The sequence below is a fragment of the Magnolia sinica genome, chromosome 1 (genome assembly GCF_029962835.1).
Source record: "Magnolia sinica isolate HGM2019 chromosome 1, MsV1, whole genome shotgun sequence".
Lineage (NCBI taxonomy): Eukaryota > Viridiplantae > Streptophyta > Magnoliopsida > Magnoliales > Magnoliaceae > Magnolia > Magnolia sinica.
The window spans coordinates 135,269,911-135,294,739 of record NC_080573.1 but is presented as its reverse complement, the minus strand read 5'-3'; the positions used below and the strand labels follow the sequence as shown (position 1 = coordinate 135,294,739).

The following is a 24,829-nucleotide window of genomic DNA, read 5'->3' as shown; positions in this document are numbered from 1 at the left end:
CCAACCTAACTCTAACAGTACATGGAGCCCACCTTGATTTTTGTGAGAAATTCATCCAGTCCATTTTTTTTCTAACTCATTTTATTGAATGGACCAAAAAAATAAGGTGGCTATGAGGCTCGAAATGGACCCCACGATACCCCAATATGTTTCAATAGTGGGTGCTCAATCCCACAGTTTCTTGTCGTGTAGCACGTTTGAGCTTTGAATATACTTGATTTTTTATCCCATTCCCTAAAATGAGCTGGGAAAGCAGATGGATGGAGTAGATTTAGCGTAAACATCACATGGCCCAACGAATGTTTCAATGGTGGGCGTTCAATCCTTACTCTTTTCCTGTTCGTTTGTCCCATTTGAGCTTTTTATCAGCTCCATTTTTCACCCCATCCCCTAACAGTCAGATGACCAATCCTATGGACGGAGTGGATTTGTTATTTTTGAAACATGTCTTGAAATTATGCAATGCACCGGCTGAACTTGCATTCCCCTGCGATCTACCGTAGTGGCAGAGAAAAATGCAAAATGCATGTGCGTAACTAATTAAGTGTGGCCCCGCCTCACGCAATACAGTGTGTTTCTGACCATGGGGCCCGCCTTGATGTATTTATCATATATCCACACCGTCTATCCATTTTACCATCTCATTTCATAAGAATTCAAAAAATGAAGACGATCGAAATCTCAAGTGGACCACATCATAGGAAACAATGGTGAATGACCATTAAGAACTTGTGGGGCACAAAAGTGTTAAATCAAGCTACTATTTGTATTTTTCCCTTCATCCTAGTCTTTACGACCTCATCAGCAGGTTGGATGGCAAATAAACACTACAGTGGGCATTACCATGGGCCTATATTCATGCAAGATGTTCATGAATAACATTCAATGAATCGGATGAGATTGGAAAATTGTCACTTGGTAAGTGTAAAATTATGAGTGGTGCCAAAGAGTAATTTCTGTAGTAAAACAGGGATAGAATGGACATTTCAATGGTTAACGGTTTCATTCAAGCATCCGTTTAGGTAAGCAGCTGAAAGGCCCATCTGAAATAAGGTAAGCAGGTCTTGGGAAATAATTTAAGATGGGTAGTTTTTAGTCCCTAGCCGAAAAGACAAGCACGGCTTGGAAAAGTCCCTATTTGTAAAATCAGGCGATCGCAGCTCAATGGACCTAAAAGCAGACGCTTGTATGTAAAACCTTCTAATTTTATGTGCCTGCGTATCAGGTACCCAAGTTTTTATCTTTGCTCGACTCACGTACCGGACGGGTTGCATACACGCTGTTGGACGGTGCGCTGTAGCCCGTTATTATCTATGCAGTTTGTCCATTTTGCTGCCTTGTTTAGTCTTAGGTGGATCACACCTAGGGCTGAAAGTTGGGCCGGTTCAACCTGACCAACCCATGACCAACTCAACATTGAGTGGAGCTTGGGTAGGATGCATCTAGTTGGGTGTCGGGCTTGGGCTGTACAAACATCAATCCGGTGAAACTTGGGTTGCGCTCAGGTTGAGGTCTTGGGTTTCCCAGCCTAACCCAAACCCAATCAATATATAAGTTATAAATTATAATTGAGTATGTTTAGTTTGTGTTGAAGGTACAGGAAATTTCCATGCCAATGGGTTTCATTGGTCCATGTCATTTTCGATGACTCAAAGCTAACGAAATATATCGGATTTCTCTATCTCAAATACATTGCATGCTACACAACATGGCTTTTAAAGGAATACTTGTCATTTATTTTAGCTTATTTGTTTAAGAAAAATAAAGTTCTTTACAATAAATAGCTATATATATAATTAATAAAATTACACGTACAAAAAATAAGACGTGTATTGAAAATATAATAACAAAAATATTAGCATGTATTTGCCCAACCAACTCCGCTTGGGTTGGGAATTCCTAGGGTGGCTTGGGTTAGGATTGAGGTATAAGAACCTTGGGTTGAACTAGGGTTGAGCACCCACTGGGCCTAACCCGTGGGCATTCTTATAACACGAAAAAGTGGTGATTGAACATCCATAGTTAAAAACTTCTTAGAGCCACTAAAGTTTTGGGTCAAGTTGATATTTGTATTTTCCTTTCCCTACCTAACCAACAGGTTAGATGGAAATAAACATGACAGTGGGCCACAGGAATCCACCCGAGAATTGGATCTGTCTTATTTTTGCGCTCATGGACTCAAATGAATTTAGAAAATGGATGTACATCTTGGATAAGGCACGTACATTACGGTGGGGCGCGCAGAGTACCGTCCAGTGGAACGGATTGGCTACTGACCTGCCACTAGCTAATGGCCAATAGACGGTGCTCCGTCAGACCCACCATGTTGTATGTTTTTCATCCATGCCGTCCACCCATTCTTCCATATCATTTTATGGTATGAGCCCAAAAATGAGGTTGATCCAAATCTCAAGTGGACTGCACAGTGTTAATTGAGCACACACTGTTAAAAATTTCTTGGAAGCCACATAAGTTTTGGATCAAGCCTGATATATATCTTTAAATTTCTTGGAAGCCACAAAAGTTTTGGATCAAGCCTGATATATATATTTTCCCTTCATCCAAGTCTGTTTAACCTATCAATAGGTTACATGTCAAATAACCATTGCAGTGGGCCTAGGAGGTTTTTAATGGTGGACATTCAATCACTACTGTTTTCCCATGGTGTGGTCCACCTGATATTTATATCTACCTTAATTTTGGGATCAAGCCATACAATTATCTTTCAAAATGGATGGACAGTGTGGATAAAACGCATACATCATGATGGGTCCACAAAGCACCGACCATCAGCCACCTGGCTGATGGCAGCGTCACTAGCCAAACCGCGTCCCCAAAACTATGCAATCTGCCTCCCGCGTCACGTGTGGAAATCAGCACAGGTGTATGACATCAAAGCCACGGCACAGCAGACATCCCAACCGTGTAGATGCGGTGTCTGAAAAAGCAGGCCGATCTCACATCTGGTTAGCCACACGTGTTCATCTAAGTAGGCCCATTGGTCGGCTGGTCTTAACCCTTCATTTGCCATGTATGCATGTGGACCATTAGATCAACGCGTTAGCTTGATTTTTGAGACAGTGAAGCGTTGCATCTACAAAGTGAACGCCTCGGGTATCGTACACGTGTGCTGCTTTTACACGTATGAGGCCCACGCACTACACGAATCCTAATTCATCCCTCTCTCTCTTTCTCGAGTCTCTACGCCCTGGGAATTGGGATCTTGCGGCAAAATCCCCACAGCATTTCCTCAAACATGCTGTCTGCAAACTCTCCTTCTCCTTCTACCTCTGTAAACACCACATCTCCTACTTCGCTCTCTCCAAATACCTTCCAAAATCCAACGGTTTATACTCCTCAGATCCCTCTCTCATGGCCTCCCAACGGCGATTTGACTTTGGAGTGGATCCAAGACCTCACGTCCGCATTCGAATGGTCTTCGAGGAATCTCCCAGCGTCCGATTTCCCATCCTTATTTCCAGTAAGCGTCTTCGACAGCCTTATCCTCAAGGCGTCGAAGATCCTCCACGCCGAACCCAATTGCGTGAAAGTCAATGAGGAATGTGATAATTCAAGCGTCGTAGTTGTCGTCGGCGACGTCCATGGGCAGTTGCATGACGTGATTTTTCTCCTCCGGGAGGCGGGTTTTCCTTCAGAGAGCCGGTTCTTCGTGTTTAATGGAGATTACGTCGATAGAGGGGCATGGGGGCTCGAAACTTTCCTGATCTTGCTTGCCTGGAAGGTACGGTTGTGAGTCTGTTTTTGTTGTTTTTTATGAAATGTTCAACCATTTTCTGTTCCCCTCTGAAAATTTTAGGAGGGGAGCTGCTGATTGAAATGGGTTTTCTTTATTTTGTTCGGGTAAAAAAGACGATTTTGATGAGGGGAAGATCCGGTGCCTTTGGAGGCACAGGAGCTACCATGTGTTCTCATCGTTCATGGTACATGTGGTTTGCATTGACAAGATCTGGTCCACTCATTCAGCTCGGCTAATAATGTATGGAACATAAGTTTCGGTGGGTCGCATTGGATTATAAAGATTTGATTCATTTGACGAATATGATTGTTCAATCAAGGCAATTATTAGCCCATGGAATGAGCGTTTTGGATCCCATCCATGTATCCGTGTGTGGTAAACATCAAGGGGGAATTGGATCAGCTCCCCTGAATGTAAGTTGGTATAATTTGAATTATTGTAGATTATAAATTAGAACTTGTAATTTATGTTTGATGTCAGACATATTGTTGCTTTCAGTTGGTTTTGCTGAATCCAAGAGAGATCTTTATCTCAGTTCTTGAATTTCAAATATAGCATAAATGAAGCTGCGAGATATCTTAATTTGAATATGTTTTTTTTTTTTTTTAAAATCACGCGGGTAAACGCAATGTTGCATGTAATTGAGATGTCTTAAATTTCATGTGGATTTGTTTAGTTTTCAGTTACATGCTGAACTAAGCTAGGCATCAGCATGTTGTTGCATGTCATCGTTAATCGTTACCATCTTTGCCTTGTCCCTACAATTTGGGGTTGGCTTTAAAATAGTAGTGTGGTAGGAGTTTTATGATATTCTGCTATCAAACATCAACCTTCCTCCTATCAGGCTCAGGAACCAGCCATGGCAAAGACTCTTTGTGAGAAAAATTGCATGCCAACAAGGTCCCATCTGGTAGTCAGTGTTCTATGCACAGACAATATCAGCCTATATTTTCAGTATCACAGGTCAGTGATATGATTTTCTCTGTATATGTAAGCTGGGCTGGAACCCGTGGCCTAGTCAGGATATGATACGGTCCTGGAATATGAAAAATCCAGTGTATCAACAACAATATTGTCGACACATGCTGATATATCCCATTGCTTTGCAAAAAAGCATTCATCATGGTACACCTATGCGTGCAATCAAAAAAACCCCAAGATTGATAGTTTTCCTTTAAGTAGAGAGATAGATACCATTGCTTGGTAGTGATATCCAATCCAGTTTTGGATTATGAATCTAGAGTGTCTAAGCTAGTCGTTCTAGTTTATTGGCATTCAAAACCTAGAACGTCTGTGCATTCTCAACCATACCATCAGGTGTGTGTTTATATATTTTGTTTTTAGTTTACATGCTTAATACTAGATGGTGATCTTGGAAATATTTGGTTCTGGCAATCTAATTTCTATCATGGTCAACGTGAAAAATTGATAACAATCAAAGCCTTGCTTAATCAATGTTCGGTTGGGATGAATCATGGGATTGCCTTGGCTTCTGCTTATTTGGTTTAGATAATATAGAGGTTTGAGGATTTCATATATACATCAAGTCAACCCACATAAAGGGCCAACATGACACAGTGGAAGATTGAGCTGTCCAGCAAGTGGGCCCACTGTTTAAATGCCCCAGTCTGGGCCAGTCCACTCATTAATGCAAATTCCACCACTTTGACCAACAAAAAGTATTGCTGAATTGTGGATGAATCACTCTGCAGCGAGCCTACTGAGTTCCTGGGGTCGGGCTGAGGCAGCCCACGGGGCCTGCATGGTGCAGCAGCCTAACCGGTCAGCTGCAGTGTATAGAAATATGGATGCTAATTGCTAAAGTAAATTTGTTGTTACAAGCCTTTTTAGTTATCTGTTTGTTCTAACATCGCGACCCAGCTGAGGAGTGTACCCACTTGATCATTGGACTTGAGCATCTGCCTAGTGGTTTGCATCTAATGCACGGAGTGGATCTCAAACATAGTTTGAAACTCAAACTCATTCATTTGTTGGGTTGGATTGATCTAGGACTCAACAGGACAGCCTAGGGGAACAAGAAAAGATCTTCGCTTTTTTCTTTATATATATATATATATATATTTAAAGGTAAAGATCTTTGTTTATTTTATAAAAGAAAAATATAGTAATAAAGAAAATCAATGAACTTAAATAAATTTTTAAAAAAAACAACATTGTAACTTTCTTCTAAACAACTACTAGTTCTTAATTAATGATTTGTACCCCTTTGGTAAGAAAGATCCAGTTGACTTGTTACCACTGTTTTAAATATCGACGATATCGGCCAATATAGCCCACGATATATCTTGTATCCCACCAGTGCGATACGAAACACACAAGTAGTGCGATATATCCCACATGTTCGATTTAGTGAGCATTTTCGAATTTCGATGATCTTATTGTCTGTAAATCATGTTAAATTAGTGTCAAATTGTTACAAATTCATGATTTTTCATGTTCTGCATGAAAAATCATGGATTGGGAGCTTCGATTTCGAGATTTGAAGGAGATGGGACGAGTTACGAAAAATTGAAAAAAAAAATCAAAATTTCCCAATTTCTCGCAAATCGTTTGCAATCTTTGTGTTCAAACATCACATCAAACATGTCTGTAACCTAATCTAGTGATTCTTCTTTTGCTTTTGAATGTATTGCTTGTGTTTCCACATGTCTTCTTACATTTATAAATTATATGAATAGATATTGAATATACTTGCATCAATTCAGTTAGACAACATATAGATTAGGACCCCATACAAAGAAAACCTATTATGTGTACTTTTTTTTTGTAATGTTTTGATTTATAAGTGTGTATTGATGTCTTTTTTAACAATCACCGAAGTTTCATCAAAAAATTCAACCAATTTCCCAATGTTTCCCCATGTTTCCAACAACAACAATACATTACCCGATACAACCGATATATCTCCTGCGATAACTGATACATATCCGTATCCCAAGAATGCGATACGTAATGCGATACCGATATTTCGAACTCTGCTTGTTACAACTTCATTGAGTTGACCTAGAAAAAAACAGGGAGGATTTAGCCCCGAACTATGGTGGACTTGGTTTCACTGACACAGTAATTTAGTAGTTGATTGGGTTAAGTTGACTTGGTGAGTCTCAGGTCAACCAAACAGGTTTCCAAACTATGATGTTGCAAACGTATGCCACCCTGGCACATGTGGCCAGTAAATGTGTGTGTAATTAGCAAATTTTGGATACACACACACAGAGACATCTATTCAAAGGTGCAAATCTTTCTGTTTGAAAGACCTAATTGTTGTTGAGTTTGATGTTCAAACATTTGCAGGTGTGTGTGATATATGATTCACTTCAGTTCGAATGATCTATTATCCATGTTTGTGTTTTTGCCAACTTTCAGGTCTTTTTGCCGCATAGAGTGTTTCTACTTCGAGGCAATCATGAATCCAAGTACTGCACATCAGTATATGGTTTTGAGCAAGAGGTAATGGTTAAGTATGGACCTCAAGGGAAACATGCATATCGAAAATGTTTGGGATGCTTTGGAGGGCTTCCCTTGGCATCTATTATCTCTGGTTGCATTTTTACCGCTCATGGAGGGCTTTTTCGCAGCATACCCCTGTCGAAGAAGCCTAAGGGAAAGAAGAATCGAAAGACAGTAAACGTGGATGCGAACACCTTAACACTTGGCTCATTGGAGGAATTATCCAAAGCAAGGCGGACGGTTCTCGATCCTCCATGGGAGGGTTCAAATTTGATTCCTGGCGACGTATTGTGGTCTGATCCATCACTGAGTCCAGGTCTCTCTCCAAACAAAGAGAGAGGCATTGGCCTGATATGGGGCCCTGATTGTACTGAAGAGTTCCTTAAAAAATATGACTTAAAGGTAAATGTTGGAATACTGTTTATTGTTGTGTTTTGTTAGTTTGGGCATCTTCCAACCCTGTAAAAATTTTCATGTCTTAACATTCTTGTTTCATCTTATTTTTGGCTTTTGAAAATTTTCTGAGCAGTGAGTACTAATAAGTTACTCTGTAATTGATGAAAATGCTTGTCATTTTGTTGTCATTAAGCTGACTGTTGTGATTTTGTTATAACTTACGGGGCCTAGCGAGCTATGGTGGCTACTCTATTTTCACTTATTTTTGGAGCTTTAGCATCTCCCAGTTCATATTCTGTCTTAAGGTTGTATAACCATAGGATGAGATTCATATTGTTTTTCTGCTTCAATTAAATTTTAGTGGCCTAAAACCATTTTTATTTCATTTTAACTTCTAACTATCGTTTGCATCAGTCTGCTGATCATTATTCATATGGCGTAGTTGCTCAAGATCATGATTATATCTACGGTGTACAATTAGATGCAGTTCCAGCAGTTTTTATGGGACACCTTTAGGATGGGGAAATCTATCCAACACATGCCATTGCAACTATTGCAGAAATCCTTGGTTGATATTTCTTGTTTACAATTTTTATGTATTTCAGTCTATGTAGACGTTTCCATAGCATATATTATAAATTAGGATGTAGTGTAGCAATATATCTCGTAATATTATATTAAAATGTAATGATATATTATTTGTCAGGTTTTGCAGAGTTGTAATGTCTGAGATTTAATGTCCATGTCCATGTTACGTGGTTACAGGCATATTAGTAAAAACAACTGGAGCAGGCAATTCTGTTGTAGCATATAGAATTGAAACAGTACAGAGAAGACGAAGAACCTTTTCAACTGGTTGCTTGAAATGCCTCAACCTGTTCATCTTCTAAAAAGTTTTTTTACTAGTTTGACCTTGTATCAAGCTATAAAAAAAAAATGCTAATGATGAAAAAAATTGCATCTTTTTGTGACCAATCGTACTAAGCTTTGAGCAATTGAGTGCCAATTTCCACACCTGTCTCTGTGCTAAGGATTTTGTGAGACTGACTTCTTGTACTTGTGCAACTGCTTATTCCTAGATGTGTGAACTAAGTTTATATTCTGATATCAATCCTGGATTTCCTTTGATCCTATATAACTAGAACACTCCGGTCATGCTTCACCCTGCAATTCTGAAAAGATAACTGACTCGGTGCCTCTGCGGCCGTCACATCTTGAGGTGAAATTCAGCCATCAGATGGATCTGGTTGGGTTCAGCTAAGATGCTGGCTTGGTTCAGCTAAGATGCTGGCCTAATCAGCTTCATTCAACAGTCTGAATTTCACTTGCAAATTCGAACTGATGTTGCTAGATGTGCAGGTACTGAATCAGTTCTCTTCTGAAAACATACATTTTATATCACTGTTTATGTTTTTGTTATTATTAGGGTATCATTTAAATGGTCCTAATTTATATGTAGATGGAGATGTGCATGTATTGACCATCCAAGCTGTTCATCATGTGGCCCTCATCATCTAGATATCCTGGCTCCGAAACCAGGCCAGTCTAGTTGTCCAGTCATCAAGTGGTTCACACCGTGCAAAATGAATGTATGTCTAAAAACAGCTTGGTGCAGCCACCAATGACCTGAGTTTGGGCCATGATATATAAATAGTGGAGGCCACTGATGGATGGCTTGGATCCCAGAATGTGGCATCGTGTAGAGGCACTAGGATACGCACATGAAATTGGCAAACCTCCTAATTGGACATTTCTCTTCATTTTTACTCATTAACAATTTACCTATGTAACATTACACCTTCCACTAGTATCACATAGAATGTATGAACATATCAGATAACTAATGCCCATGGCTAATTCAACTCTCAGGTCCACTAGCTTCCAAATCAAGTTTGTTTACTTTTTACTTGAAACTTAACAGTCAAAATCCAATAGCTTCAATAAATTTATCTTTAAACTTATGAGCTCTTATTAGTTATCGCCAATATTGGAAGAACTAGTGACCAAAAAAAATAAATTCACAGGCAATGATAACGGAAGTATATCCGTAATCGTTGACTAGACATATCGTCATTGTAGGCACTTTCCACAATCCGGATGTGGAAACTATCTTCAAGAGTCTGATCTAGTTGTTACTTTCTAATGCATTATTGTCTACAATTTCCTGTTAACCTAACAAATGAAGGCCCATATGTGGAAATTCCATCAAGATTTCTATTGTTATTCTTTTACTTAATCTCACATGTTTTAAAGTATCAGTGGTAAATGGTGCTAGAGTTGGGATGCTAATTTTGGAAGAATTGCCAATTGCTTGAAGCACAGTCGATTATTAGGTCACATGAAGGCCCTGATGCAAGGGAAAAACGGCCTGGTCTTACAGGAATGCAGAGGGGGTATACGATTGATCACGAAGTAGAATCAGGGAAGCTGATAACTCTTTTCAGTGCTCCAGATTACCCTCAGTTTCAGGTTCGCTCTTCCTCACATTTACCTTCTTTTTTCTATACAGATGTCATGATACAATATTGATTTTCTTCAAAACAAAAAAGCTTGTGTTCTTCTACCTCAGCCATTATCTTTGATGCTCATAGAAAGTTTCCCACATTTTCTCTTGCAGTTTCACACGTCATAGGAATGTGCTCGTAACTGTATTATCTATTCTTAAAGCTTTAAAAGTAGAAGAGCGTTGTTTGGTTTTTCTTTTCTAAGCCTCGGCACAACAATCTCAGCCATTTATATCAGTTGTTGAATTTGATGGTTAATCATTTTCTTTTAACCCATCCGGTTGGTGGCTACTCGATGATTTTATTTTATTTTTGTGTGTGTATGTGTTTCTTGACATGTATTAAATGGTGTATCGTACAATTCTTTTGGTAAGAATGATAGCTGAGGACCTGACTGCTGAAATGTGCATTGTTTTAGGCTTTGACCTCTAAATTTGGTGTTAGAACATTTGGGAATGAAAAGATTTTAATGTTAGTGATTCTTATTAATTGATATGATTTATTTTTTTAATTTTTTTTTTTTTTTGGTGAAAGTAAACTGAGCTATTATTAAAAGCAGCAATAAGAGATACTCATACAACAAAATGCTACCCTAGCCAACAAGCTGGGACCAGCGACACTACAGTTAGGTGATATAGGCTGATTGCCCATTGATTCATCAAATCATGCTTAAATCTTGTGTTTGATCTCCAAAACAGGCCTAGATCTAGTTGGAAATAATTTTCTACGGGCCAAGAAGTTAGTTTCAGTCTCATATCATGGATTAACATCAACCAATATGGTTCTGATACAGCCACATCAGCCGACATGATACCTTTTCAAATCTATTTTTGAAAGCCTTAGTTTTAGATCCAGCCATTAAAATAAAGCTATAACCAAGGCTATAAAGTTAGTATTTCTGGCCCCTCCAAATAATAATAATAATAATAATAAAATTGTCAAAACAAATTCCTTATCAAAGTTCAAGTTGTTGCCAGAAATATTCTTTTAGGGAAAGCGCCATTCAAGCAAGCTCGTTTTCATTTGGCTACATACGCGTGCATGGAAGGCATTCTAGGGACATTATCATTTGTTTTTGTGATAGTAGCATAAATTCCATCATTTGCATTTGATTTCATGCAAACCATTCATGGTTTATGTGTTGCATTTCATCATTTGCATTTGATTCTCATGCCAAACATCCTTGGTTTGTGAATTGCACAGGCCACAGAGGAGAGATATAATAACATGGGGGCGTATATTGTGTTAGAACCTCCGGATTTTGCTACTCCAATTTTTCACAGTTTTGAAGCTATAACGCCCAGGCCAAAGGTATTCAAATCTTTCTTCCCACTGTTGCTATCAGCATTTGCATGTCTATTTTTATGATGCCACTCTTGCATTTGAAATTAGTCTTGCCAGACACTTGAGGCCATAACCTAACTTATTTTCTACTATTCTTTGACCTCCTTGCTCCCACTTCTTGATGCTTCTGGCATGAGTAGGGGTCCCTGGACCTGGCCCTTTTATTTATTGGGCAGAAATTCAAGTCCTAGACCACCCAATGATAGCCACTACACCGAGTATACTGAGTGGTATGTATTGGAGCAACCAAGGTTTGAGTATCGGTATTGGAGGTTGTATCAGCTAGGCTGAATAACAATATGATACAAGGCATATCAGACCATATCAGTATGATATCTTGCATTAAAAAAAAAATGTAGGAAAATATCAGAAAGAAGAAGAAAATATCCGAAAGAAAAGGGAAAATGGGAAAAACATGAATCTTTCAGTTTATTTTTTATTTGTTTTTGTTTTTTTATGCATTTGTGTATCAGACCATTCCTTGGTAAGAATGATGTTTGTTGGCCTGACCTGCTGAAAGTTGAGTTTTTGAGTCTTTGACCTTTCAACAACAACCCAAAAAAATAAGTAAAGAAAAGGATTATTACATAAAAATATATTTGTTATCATTAAAAAAAAAAAGAAAAAAAAGACATTCTTTCTTTGAAATGTAATAAAAAATTATTTAAAGGCCCAAAGGGCAAGGCTATACACAATCCACCAAGGAGAAGCTACAAACACAAGCCGGAGCAAGAGAAAAAAACCAACACCCAAGAAAGATCAAGAGGCCCACTCAACAAGCAGCTTTGCTTTCCTAAACACTTCTGAGTGGGACCCACCCTGGTTTTGAAAACACTGGTTATTCCTCTCTCCCCAAATAGTCTAAAGGCCCGCTAGTAGAGCCAACCACCACTTTACCCTTCCTTTTTTTTTTCCTGATACCACCTCCATGCCACACAAGAAAGAAACCATTAATCGATCCCGGCATCACCCGAGAAACTTCAAAAAGTTCCGAGAAAACCTCCCAAAACCAACTTAGCACGAGGGCAATGATTAAAAAGGTGGTCCGCCGACTCTGCCTTATGCATGCACATAAGGCAAATTTTAGGAAGAACCATTGCCCTTTTCCAGAGGTTGTCAATCGAGATATCCCCATTCAAAGAGATCCCAGCAAGTCTAGGAAGTTCCAATTTAAGAGAGCTCTCTCCAAGCCATACATCTTCCCAAAAAGGATTCTTTCTCCATTTCTCCATTACTTGCCTAACTAGTAATCACCTTCCAAAGGGGGGATGCTCTATATAGAGATGATTCTATCACCCACCAACCCCACCTATTAATGCCGTACTTGCTGCCAATTATGGACCTCCTCCATCCCAAACCTCCAAACCCATTTGCCTAGTAAAGCTAAATTAACATTCTCCAACCTTTTAATGCCCACTCCTCCTTTCTCATAAGGTTTACAAACTTTTCCCCCAGTCTAGAGTCTGCAATTGTCCACTGCATGTTGCCAAAGAAAATTCTATCTTAACTGTTCCAACTTCGCCAAGACGACTTTGGACAACGGAATAGAGATGTGTCGTAGAGGGGTAAATTTGATAATGCAGCTTTTATCAACGTAATCCTGCCTCCCAGTGAAAGACGTCTGCCTTTCCATCTTGATGATTTTTTTAATAGTAGAGGGGTAAATTCAATAGTGCAGCTTTTATCAAAGCAATCCTACCTCCCAATGAAATATGTCTGCTCTTATTTAAAATAAATAATTTTCAAAAAAAAAAAAAAAAAACATACATATAATAACTTCTTTAAAGATAATGCAATTTATTAAAGGCAAATGCCAGCAAAAATGGAAAGAAAATGTAGTGCCAAAAAGACACTAAAAAATTAGGGGGAATTGATGATTGGGGATCTTCAATCTCTGAACAACAAAGAATCAATCCCCCAAAACCTTCTAAATGCTCTTTGCAGTTTGCTAACATGAGAACTTCTTCCCCACAGGTTGTTGTGTTGCAAGAAATCTTGTTATTGTGCTCCCTTCAAACCATCCAGATTCCTGCCAGCAAAGCAAGTTTCCATGGCGTTTTCATCTTTAGACCATCCACACAGTATTTCTTGCTTTGAAGAATGCTTTAATCGACCCAGGCATCACCCATGGAAATCTCAAAGGAGACGAAGAATCACTGTCAAATAATCCTTATGAATTCAGTCCATAAACAACTGTGAAACTGATTCCACAAGCATTAGTGTTTTTTTTTTAAAAAAAAAAAAGATATCAGAATTGCATAAAAGAAAGAAGAAGAAGACAAAAAAAAAAAAAAGAGGCTAACAAACAAGAAACAACAGATCGCTCTCCTTCATGGAAACAAGAAGGGTGGCTCATTCAAAGATTAACACTTTAGCTCTATAGAGCACCCAATCAGTGGAATTGGAAGTATCCTGAAAACATCTACTGTTTCTTTCCTCCCAAACGCTCCACCAAATTGCGAGAAGGGCCATTCTCCACAAAGAGGATCGATTCTTGCCAATCTTAACCCCGCACCAGTCCAAAATGAGAGAAGAAACAGAGAGAGGGAGGCACCAGTTGACTTGAAAGCGGAAACGGAAATCAGCCCAGATAGGAGCGATGAAAGGGCAATGAAGCATCAAATGATCAACCGACTCCTCCGCTTTCATGCAGCATAAACAAATATTTGCCAAACACATGCTTCTCTTTTTGAGGTTGTCCACCGTCAGAATTTTTTTCAAAGTGACCAGCCACCCGAAGGCAATAAACTTGGGAAGGGGAGGGAATTTCCAAATCGGAGAGCAATTAGCGGAGGTGGGAGCGTGATCCATATGCGTATAGAGAGAGCGAACAGTGAAACTATTGGACTTATCCATAGTCCAGAGCAACGCATCATCGATTTGAGGATTCGGATAAGCCCTATATAAGTACTCAAGGAGATCCATAAACTGTTGGACTTCCCAATCTTAAAGGTTTCTTCTACAGCCCACTGACCACACCAAATTTCCGGCATTAACAGAATAGCAATCGGCAACCATGATATCTGGATTTGGAGCCAAGGAGAAAATTAATGGGAATTTGTCTCTGAGCGGAATTTTCTCTACGCAGCAATCTTTCCAAAACCAAATTTTGAACCTCTTCCAAGCTGAAATTCGACACCTTGCAGGACCTGATCTTTCATGGAGATAATTTCTCTCCAAATCACTGAAGCTTTGTACCGAGAAGAGACATTAGACCACCATCCACCTATTGATTGTCCGTATTTACCTTTTATAACTTTGTTCCACAGATTATAATCTTCAGTTCCTAACCGCCAGATCCATTTGCTGAGGAGGGCCCTGTTCATGAGCTTCAAATTTTTTACACCTGTCCCACCTTGATTGTAATGCTTGCAAACAGATTTCCAGTCCACGAGATGAAATTTTTTCTTCTCGCCTTTGTTGTGCCAAAGAAAGTTTCTTCTTTTGTGCTCAATACGCTTTAGAACTGAAGGCGGACATTTGAAAAGAGACATGAAATAGGTGGGAATGTTTGAAAGAGCCGCTTTTATAAGGGTAATACGCCCGCCAAAAGAGAGGAACCGACATTTCCACTTTGCCAGAAAAGAATCAAATCTAGCAATAACCTTTTCCCAAACTGATTTAGGAGGGGACATAACGGAAGACCAACAAAAGTGGAAGGGAGAGAGGTCGCAGAACAACCAAATAGATCTGCCCATCTGAAAATTTCCTCTTCATCTAAATTTATACCAAATATCTTGGATTTAGGAAGATTAACCGATAGACACGAGACAGCCTGAAAACAAAGGATGGAAGTACGAAGATTGTTGAATTTATCCAGAGAAGCCTCGCTGAAAATCAAGGAGTCATCTGCAAATTGAATGTGAGAAATGGGGGTAGGGAGGCCCTGGATGGGAATGCCAGCTAGAATCCCAGCTTCCTAGCCTTGATGGAGCATTCTAGAGAAAACCTCACCAATGATCAGGAAGAGAAAAGGGGAGAGAGGGTCTCCTTGGCGCAGACCCCGAGTGCTACTAAAGAACCCAAAAGGAGAACCGTTTTGCATTACAGAGAAACGCGTAGAGGAAATGCATTCCCTAATCTATCTTCTCCAGCGAGTCCCGAAGCCCATTTTAGCAAGCACGAGAAGAAGAAAGTCTTAAATCCACATGATCATAAGCTTTTTCGATATCTAATTTACACCCAATGAATTTGCGACCCGATCTGTGAGCGGCGTCAATACATTCATTTGCTATGAGCACACCGTTTGTGATCTACCTCCCAGGGATAAATGCACATTGATTACCAGAGATAATTTTGCTGATAAACTTTGACAACCGATTAGTGAGGACTTTAGCCAAAATCTTGTAAGGACCACCCAACAGGCTGATTAGGCGGAAATCGTTGAAGGAAGCCGTGGCTTGAAACTTAGGGATGAGAGTGATGAAAGGGGCCCCAAGGTTAGTAGATAATCTGGCCCTATCATGAAATTCATTTAAGAAGTCCATCATGTCAGATTGAATAATCTCCCAACAAGATTGAAAAAATCGGATAGGAAAACCATTTGGACCAGGGGCCTTATCTCCCCCAAGCGAGTCAATGGCCAACTTTACTTCTTCCAAAGAGAAAGGAACTTCAAGAGAGGAGGCATCATCAGACGAGATGGAGTTGAGGAGAAGATTGCCAATCCCCGGGCATTTGTGATGAGCTGAGCTGAGAAGAGAGCTGAAATGAGAAATTGCAGCATTAACGATCTCGTCCTTTTCTTCCACCCATCTGTCATCAATCACAATACTACCAATCTTGTTAAACCTGGCATGCATAGAAGCCAGGCTGTGAAAGTATTTCGAGTTTCTATCTCCCTCTTTAATCCACCTCGCTCGGGCTCTTTCAAGGGATCTAGCTGACAAGGCCTGAATGAGAGAGATTCTTCTGGCCAGAATATCAAGAGAGAACTTACTGTCTTCAACATCCCCATCGATCTGCTGCAGGGAGGATAGGAGAGAAGTGGTTTCATTCTATCTTAGGGAGAGAACCTGGATCTTCCACTGGTTTATATTAGCTTTCAACATCTTAAATTTAGAACAAAGTCTGAAGCCTGCAAAACCTTCGACCCTGAAATCGCGCCATCAATCTGCAATCAATTTGCAGAAATCAACAATTTTCAGCCAGGAGATGTCGAAACGGAATGGTTTCGGACCCCAATTAATGTCGTCAGCAGAAAGAAGAATCGGGCAATGATCTAAGGTTGTTCTCGGGAGAGCCGATTGGGAGACAGAGGGAAAGGAATCCAACCATTCAGGGGAGAGAAGAAATCTATCAAGCCTAGATAACGTCGGGTTGGCGCGCCCATTGGACCAAGTGAAACGATAGCTCAAAAGGGGAAGGTCGACGAGTTCTTCATCGTCAATCCAAGAGGAAAAATATCTCATTGCCGGCGAAGTCCAATTACCAGGAGTTTTTTCTTCGGGCGTTCTGATCATATTGAAGTCTCCAGCAAAACAGGATGGCCCTGAGAAAAGTAAGCTCTTCCCAGAAATCAATTCTTGAGCTGTCAGCAGTTGGACCATAGACTAAAGAAATAAGGCACTGGAACTCGGAAGCTTTGTTTTTTAAAATTACAGACACTGAAAAGGAACCACTCCATGTTGAAATGAGGTCCCATTGAATAGAACTCCACCCCACCAAGATTCCACCAGCACTCCCGATCTCATCCAGGGAAACCCATTTAGTGTCCTTAGATTTCCAGATAGATCCCATAAGGCGGTCACAGAAAGAGGAAGTCTTGGTCTCCTGAAAGCAAATAACGTCAGGTCGATACTTCAAACACGTGAATCTAATAAGTCTCCGCTTTTGCTTCGACCCTATACCCTTAACGTTCCACGAGACAATCTTCATAAGTTAACCATGCTGCCCTGATTACCTCGAGTGTCTGTTACATAGAAGGAACCTTTGATATTTTGAGAGTCCTCTTCGTTAGGATGGAAGATACTAATACCGATGGAATTTCAGGGACGCCCTTTAGACGATCTAGAAGCTGGGAGGGGCCTGCCGCGAGCTTCCACACACTGAAAGAGCGCTACAAAGTCTTTTGGGCGGTCACCAAAGGAAAGACCTACAGCTCGTCCGATGTGCCCGATTGCATCCCGAACCCATTTCTTGTTCGGAATTTTCTTCCTCAGACGAGATCTATAGAGCATTTTGTTTTTATCTTGGTCACCTTCCTTCCCCTGGTTTGTCGAGAGAGCCATCCGCATCTGGAGAGGTTGGGCATCAATGACCCCAATATCTGAGTCATCCTAAAACAAACAGGCTAACGTATTATCAGGCAAGGAATGGGGGTGCAAAACAAGGGAGGAGGAAGGGGTGGATGGGGTGGAAGGATTTTCAGAGCACCAGGAGCCGCTGTCGAAAGCCGTAGTCGCGGGGATCCCAGGTAGATTCAGACGATGCATGGGTTCGATGGGAGGAACAGGGGGGATTTGAAGGTTGGGACAAGCAAGAGTGAGGGACAGAGGTAGATTAGGGGACTCTGGGGCTCGGGAGAAGGGAAAGAGAGGTATGTTAGTGTATTCTGAGGGTCGGGAGAGGGGAAAGGACGAGAAATTGGTTTTGGAGGTAAGGCAAGGAAGAGAAAGAAGAGATTGAGCAAGGTTCAAATGAGGGGCATACGAGTCTAAGGTAGCACGTGGGGAGGAGGCACGTGAAGAGAGAGCTAGAGACGTCTCAACCAGAGTGTTGGAGGAAGGGAGAGAGAAATTGCGAGGTGGTGACGTCAGATCAGTAGAGGGCGGCGTCTCGAGAGGAGTAGCAATACACGGAAGGCCACGTGTCGCTACACTGGGAGGAGGGAGAGGGTATTCGACAGGACGAGCAGCTGTCGACTGGGCACGGTCTCATCGGGAAGAGGGACCATACCGTCTTTAATTGCAGCAGCCGAGGGGCAGGTGCGAGGCTCAAGAGCGACGAAGCGACGTGTTGGCTACATCGTGTATCAAAAGAAGGGGCACGTGTCGCTCTCTGATCATCAGGCGGGAGAGAGAGGCAAGTCGTCGGTTCTGAACACGTGGCGACGAGGAGAGATCGCGATTCGCTAAGATCGAGATGAGAAGGACGCTTGTCGACAACGGGACAATCGGCCTCTCTTACAAGATGACGCAACACGGGACGACTCGCCGGAGGCTGGAGAGGGAGCTCCTGATCAGAGCCACGTGTCACAACGGGAAGAAAAATCGGGTTCGGGTGATGATGAGGTTGAGCTAGTGGGGAGCAGAAATGATTCCATAGGTCGCTAGAGCACTGAGCTTGAACTCCTTCCGCTGGGCAAGTTGCCGAGTCTTCGCGGGCTTTTTCCTTTGTACGCCAGTAATCTCCCCACCTAGGGTACGATTCGCCATCCGATTCCTGTTGAACAGGAAGAACGACGACCCTATCTTCCACCGCAAGCCTAATATGAGATGGGAGAGGGTCCCCTTTTCTTCTTCTAATGCGCATCCGAAGCATGGTCATCTCAGCTCCAATCTTTGTCTTTGTGTCCAGCTCGATGAGATATCTGAAAACGGAGGCTACTTGTAAGAAAAAATCATCATACCAGAGCTCCAATGGGATTCCCCATATAAGAAACCACATAGATTCCTTTCCGAACATAGAGTAGTCTTCCCATTTTTGGACTTTTTTCACTGGCTCGTCTATATGAAGCACTCCAGCAATGAGAAGGGAGTCCAGATTAACCCCCGGACTGACCTTGATCGAAAGGTCATCATATCCTACGGGTCTGATGGTATATAGAGAGGGTTGAATTCCACAGCACTCATCTATCCATCTGCGCACCTGAGGAATTGAGGCTTCATGCTTCATGGAAATTACGATAGTATTTTGCAATTCGGACTTTGAGCGTTCAAAACGATCATGCGCTATGCTTATGTCGTACGATGGTTGTTTTGTCGCTGCAACAGGTATATTACCTTTATTTGAATGAAGAGCATCATTTACATCCCCAAAATTTTGCTTTTGTGATTGTTGAGATGAGGAAGCAGTAGAGGAATTAGTTAGGACGTCTTTGAAAGATAAAACTTGTTTTTGGGGAGCTCTTTCAGGGGCTTTGAAAGAAGTAGAAACAGGCCGCTTCGGGGAAGATGTTCCGGTAGAAACAGGTGGAGCTTTTCCCCAATGAGGACCGAAATAAGCCCGTTGCACCAGCATCTTTTGTCCGTCGTAACTAACACCATGGAGCATATCAACCACTCGTGCCAGCTCTTCTTCACTACTCATTCGAACGAGTGCGAAACCACGATATCAACCACTCTCTCTATCTCTGGGCATGACTACATCCATGACTGCCCCCGCCCTGCCAAAGATCCTCTCGAGGTTGAGAGGGAACCAACCATGAGGATAACCTCTAACGAAAATGGTAGGATATGAATCATACTTCCCTCTTCCATTACCCTCGTGGGTTCGTTTATTTTTTCTGGATTGAATCTGAATCCACTCCCCAGCTTCTACTACAGTCGCATTAACTCTGGAATCATCTCTTCCCTTTTGACCATTTTCGCCCTCTTTGATGTCGTCATCGCTAGGGTCATCGTTGTTGCCATCAGAGCACACTCCACCCCTCTTTGATGTTGTCGTAGCTGGGATCGTCGTCGCTGAGGTCGTCGTTGCCATCGCTCTCATGATCATCCAATGATGATTTTCAGGTTTTGGACATATTTGATGCCTATGTTAATGATGCCAACTATAGTCACTGAAATTATGGTCATGAAACTCATAGTCAAGGTGGTTGAAATGAAGAATTGGTTTGAATCTCAGTTATTGCTATTGGAGTTACTTAAAACTTTTCTTGAACAGGCAACCAACTCTCCTTTCTGGACCTTCTTTTTCCTGCCCTAACTAGTATTGCTATTAGTGTTCATCATCCAATGATTCCTTAGATGGTCAATAGGAGGATCTTGTCCATTCCCACCAAGCAGGCAGACACTGCGACCCTCAGAGGACCCCCAAACAACCAAATCAATGCTATTGTAGCATCCACCCTTTTGGTATCTGCTCCTGATAGCACTGCATGGTATGAATTAGCCGAAAAATTCCCTGACCTCTTGCAATTCACCTGCCAACCCTCCTTGGCTCTCACAATAGGCTTGCTCATATCCAACCACTCCATGATGCATAGAAATTCTTTGAACTCACCATACCCATAAAAAAATTCGAACTCATCATCACTCAAAACTCTATGGAAAGTCAAGCTCCAAATCACATTGTTGTCATAAACATTACAGCATTGAGAAACCAAAGCTTCTTTATCTGCAGCCACCCAAAACAACTGGGTAAAGAGTTGGCATAGAATCCTATCACCACACACACACATGTAGGGAGCATCCTGTACCATGCACTGAAGCAACCCATGATCTTGGTTACTTTTGAGTAACATCCCTCGGGCGCGGAATGGTTCTTTCATTGCCTAAAGATTGGAAAATTTATGGAAATAAAGACTTTATACCTACGAGTTAGAAGGATATACAGAAATTATTGAATGGTTACATGCATACATACATGTGTGTGTACAGAAATACAGACGTATGTATGTATTGGAGGAAGCATCCCATACCATGCACTGGAGCAATCCATGATCTTGGCTGCTTTTGAGTTAAACCTCTCGGGTGCCAAATGCTTCTTTCATTGCCTAATCTTGTAAGATTGGCAAGTTTATGGAAATAAAGATTTTATACCTATGAGAAGGATATACAGAAATTATTGAATAGTTAGGTCTTTCTGTCCGTTCGAAATTGTCAAGGGGGAGAACCTATCATGCGGTGACACATGCTCTCGAGTTTTTGCCATTATCAAATTTGGACCTTGGTTAGCCTCTGGCATGGCTGGTTCTAGAACCTGGGGTAAAAGAGGAAGGTCGATGTCCCCACGGGCAGCTGATCATAAAACTTTTGCCAATCTGCCATTTATAAGTCAACCTGTAATTGTCGGATAAAAGCTAAGATGATGGCGATGATGATCTAGATATATAGTACATCATGCAAAGAATCATAGGATTCTCAACCCAAGGCTCTGCACATGATACTCAGGCTTTCTGTATCGACAAATGGACATGTTGTCCAGACTATTCATCTGTTAAGCATGAGACACGACCATGCCCCAAAATTCTACCAGATTGGAAGATCCTAGCCGCCAATCTTGCACCTTTTTTTACAGTTGAATGTGAACTCCTGCTGTAGTTCACTTCTTAACTTGTTTATTTGTAGGCCACAAGTCGAACGGTCAGGATTATCTTATGAAGGAAAATTTTGGAGCAAAGTACCTGTAGTGTCAAGCAACAGACCATTTGTCTGGATTACTGAACCATGGACCCTACTTGCAGAACTGATAACCTGAATATACCATACAAAGCCCTAGGCCAAGGATCCTACAGTTCCTCTTTGAAGGCTGATATTAATAGACAAACTGAAATTGTCATAAGAGTTTTGCAAATAAGTGTCCAACGTCAGAGCATTCTGAAAATTAGGAGTCTGACTGTGCAACTTGGCAGCAACCTAGTGGTGCAACTCAGGGAGTTGGGTCAGGTTGATGGTCAACCCATGCCCAACCCAACCTCAAGAGGACCCAACCTGGAGTCCACTGTACCCAACTCAACCTGACTCAAATACTTGTGATCATTCCCAACCGGAACTAACCTGATCTGAATTTGCTCAGCCCAGACCCAAACCCAAATTCAAATCAGGTTGGCACTTTCCAACCCAAATCCAATCTTGGAACTTGACAACCCGACTGAACTTGAGTTAGGTCAATCGGATTCAGATCAACCCTAACCTAAGTTGCAGCCTTACCCAAGCCTTACTTGACCTTAAGAAGACCCAACCTGAATTCCTCTGTACTCAACCTAGACCAACCCAGCACAGCCCTGTGTTTTAAATAGCTTACACTATGTAGCATGTAAACTTATGCTGCATAGTGTAGCTTACTCTTAACGCTACGTAGCTCATGAAAATAGGCTGATTTGCATATGCTACATGCTTCGTAACCTACTTTACACACAATGTAGTTTACATTAAAAAATATTTTACACTAAAACATTAAAAATCAATTAATGTTTTTAATATTTCTTACATTTTTCTGTTTTAAAAAATTAGCTAATATTTTCAATGATTTTAGTAAAGTATAAGTAACGGTGTTAAATCAGTTCCATTACCCTTTCTTTATCTTTATATTTAATCTTTATCCTGTTTTTCTTATTATTTTAGGTATTTTAATTGCACCAAATATTATGAAATTTCATTAAATTTCCTTATCAATTAGTCTAATTTGGTGCAAAATATCATGGGATTCATGATACTTGGTGAAACCAACCACAACCTCAATTAAAAATCTAGTAGTAGTGTGTAGCTTATGCTAGACGCTTTGTAACTTATGCCTCACGCTTTAAAGGGGTGAACATTACGCTGCACGCTATTCACTATTTAAAACATTGACACAACCTAACCCAAATGCATATGATTATTCCCAACCTGATCTAACCCGACAAGAATTTGCTCCACCCAAACCCAGCCTGATTTCAAATTGGGTTGGAGTTTTCCAACCCTAACAACCCAACCAGGACTCAGTCTTGGGTCAGTCGGGTTTGGATTGACCCAAACCTAAGTTGCAGTGCTACTTGCATATCTACTCTAAAAGTAACAATGGGGCGTTGACTTAACTCAATTCAACCTTTTTCATGCAGGCAAGTGCTTATTACAATTATGTGGATGCAATCGACTCCGACGAAGAATTGGACTTAGCATTGATACCCAACGACTCATCCCCCATAGGTTTGTCTGTTGACTGAAGAATATGATATTGGAGCCCTCATTATCAGTTTGTTTGTCAATGGGGTCTGTTGTATTATTTATTTATTTATTTTGAAATATTTATTGCTGTGAAAGATTCTTCAGTCGCTGCCTGTCTTCAAATGTAGAAAAATATGCGACGAGATTGTTTATGCCAGTATATACTGTAAAATCTTTAGGGAGATTTGAATAGCAACAGTATGATTTTCCCAAGTAATGATATATTTAAGTGCTTCTTGTTGGGTATCTGCAGGGCTAAAGAAGATTCAGCCCGTCCGATTGATTCTGGCAATTATTATCTATGACAGTTGAATGTACCGAATTCAATGGCATGCCCCAACATGGATCAGAATCAAGCTCTGACTCTATATGGTGCCAAACACCCAAGGATTTGACTACTCTTGTCCGATTCCAATTTGATATGTCCGAGTTGACTCGAATCGGTCATGTCTGATCTGGTTTGGCACCATCATGAGTCAGAATTGGAAAAAAAAAAAGGGGGGGGGAGGGGGGGGATGACTCGGCTGAGAGCGTGTCAGTCCGAGTCAGTAAATGTTAAAACCCTGCCAACTACCCATTAAAGACCACCATGGTGAGGCACACGACTCAGCTGACTGGGCCCTGCATCCTACGTAAAATAATCAATGTTGGGACAGAATGCTGACCCAACTCAGCAGATCGAGTGGTGGATATTGTCGACTTTGGACTGTTTACTATATTCGTTCTTACAGTTCATTACATATCTACCAATCGATCTTAGTTTATGATTGTACTATCAGTTTAATGTGGCTTACAGCCCATCTTTAGTGGGCCCCACTTGTTGGGCGGTTCTGATTTGAAGTGCGTGTCACATGTACGGTAAGGAGCCTCACCTGTATCCTATTCCAATCTTCATCCCTTTGTCGGAACCCGCAGTAAGAAATGCTAACCGCACTCGCCCCGAGTACACTCGAGTCAAAAAGTCCAGTTGCTGGGACACGTGGAAACAAAGGACGTGTGAAATATTGGAGCCCCTTTTTTTGGGTAATCCCGATTGGTACATGCAGTATCTTGGAAGTTTCTGCAGAGTCATCTAGTGGGCCATGCTTGTATTTGAATTCGTCCATTGCTCAATTTGTTTTAGCTGATCGTTTTTTTTTTGTACACGTGTAGAACACTCAGATGATCAAATCTACCTGCTTTTTGAGACAGCATCTAGACAGTGGGGATTGACGGATGATCGGCTCTGATTTTCGGACACATTGAATCTGTGCAGGACTACAATTTTGGACTGAACTGAAAGTAGGACAAACTGGGCCTAGGCATGGGCCTGGTATTTTTATCACTGATGTGGATATAAAAATAAAAAAATCTAACACATGGCCTACTCTTGATGTTTAAGTAAAATCCACCCCAATCACCAGGTGATTCATTTCATTTTGAGTCACAAGGCCCAAAAATAAGCCTAATCTCTAGCCAGGTGGGTCATATGAAGGGAAATGGTATTCCTGCCTTCTAAATTATTTCCTTTCGCAGGACTCATCTGGCCCACCTAAATTTGCCTGAAC

General features: G+C 41.1%; 1 protein-coding gene across 6 annotated transcripts; it reads left to right on the top strand.

The window, feature by feature from the left end:
* Window positions 1–3,124: 3,124 nt before the first annotated feature.
* On the top strand, window positions 3,125–24,526 carry LOC131219147 (serine/threonine-protein phosphatase 7). Of its 6 annotated transcripts, none has more exons than XM_058214155.1 (6): window positions 3,157–3,742; window positions 7,145–7,630; window positions 9,947–10,093; window positions 11,332–11,439; window positions 23,177–23,264; window positions 24,435–24,526. In XM_058214155.1, the coding sequence occupies exons 1-6, from the start codon at window positions 3,257–3,259 to the stop codon at window positions 24,509–24,511; spliced, it is 1,392 nt and encodes a 463-aa protein (XP_058070138.1). In that variant the 5' UTR covers window positions 3,157–3,256; the 3' UTR covers window positions 24,512–24,526. The 6 variants fall into 6 exon arrangements, 4 of the variants coding, with proteins under 4 accessions (XP_058070159.1, XP_058070151.1, XP_058070138.1 ...); XM_058214160.1 differs by lacking the exon at window positions 24,435–24,526 and adding an exon at window positions 23,536–23,770 and having other exon boundaries at window positions 3,158–3,742; XR_009158028.1 differs by lacking the exons at window positions 11,332–11,439; window positions 23,177–23,264; window positions 24,435–24,526 and adding an exon at window positions 10,242–11,314 and having other exon boundaries at window positions 3,135–3,742; window positions 10,005–10,093.
* Window positions 24,527–24,829: the final 303 nt, after the last annotated feature.

Bases quoted from the DNA above. Each gene is read 5' to 3' on its own strand.
- LOC131219147 (XM_058214155.1), top strand. From the start codon at position 3,257: ATGCTGTCTGCAAACTCTCCTTCTCCTTCTACCTCTGTAAACACCACA. The intron at 3,743-7,144 runs GTACGGTTGTGA...GCCAACTTTCAG, and splicing joins TGATCTTGCTTGCCTGGAAG to GTCTTTTTGCCGCATAGAGT. The intron at 11,440-23,176 runs GTATTCAAATCT...TTTTTCATGCAG, and splicing joins CTATAACGCCCAGGCCAAAG to GCAAGTGCTTATTACAATTA.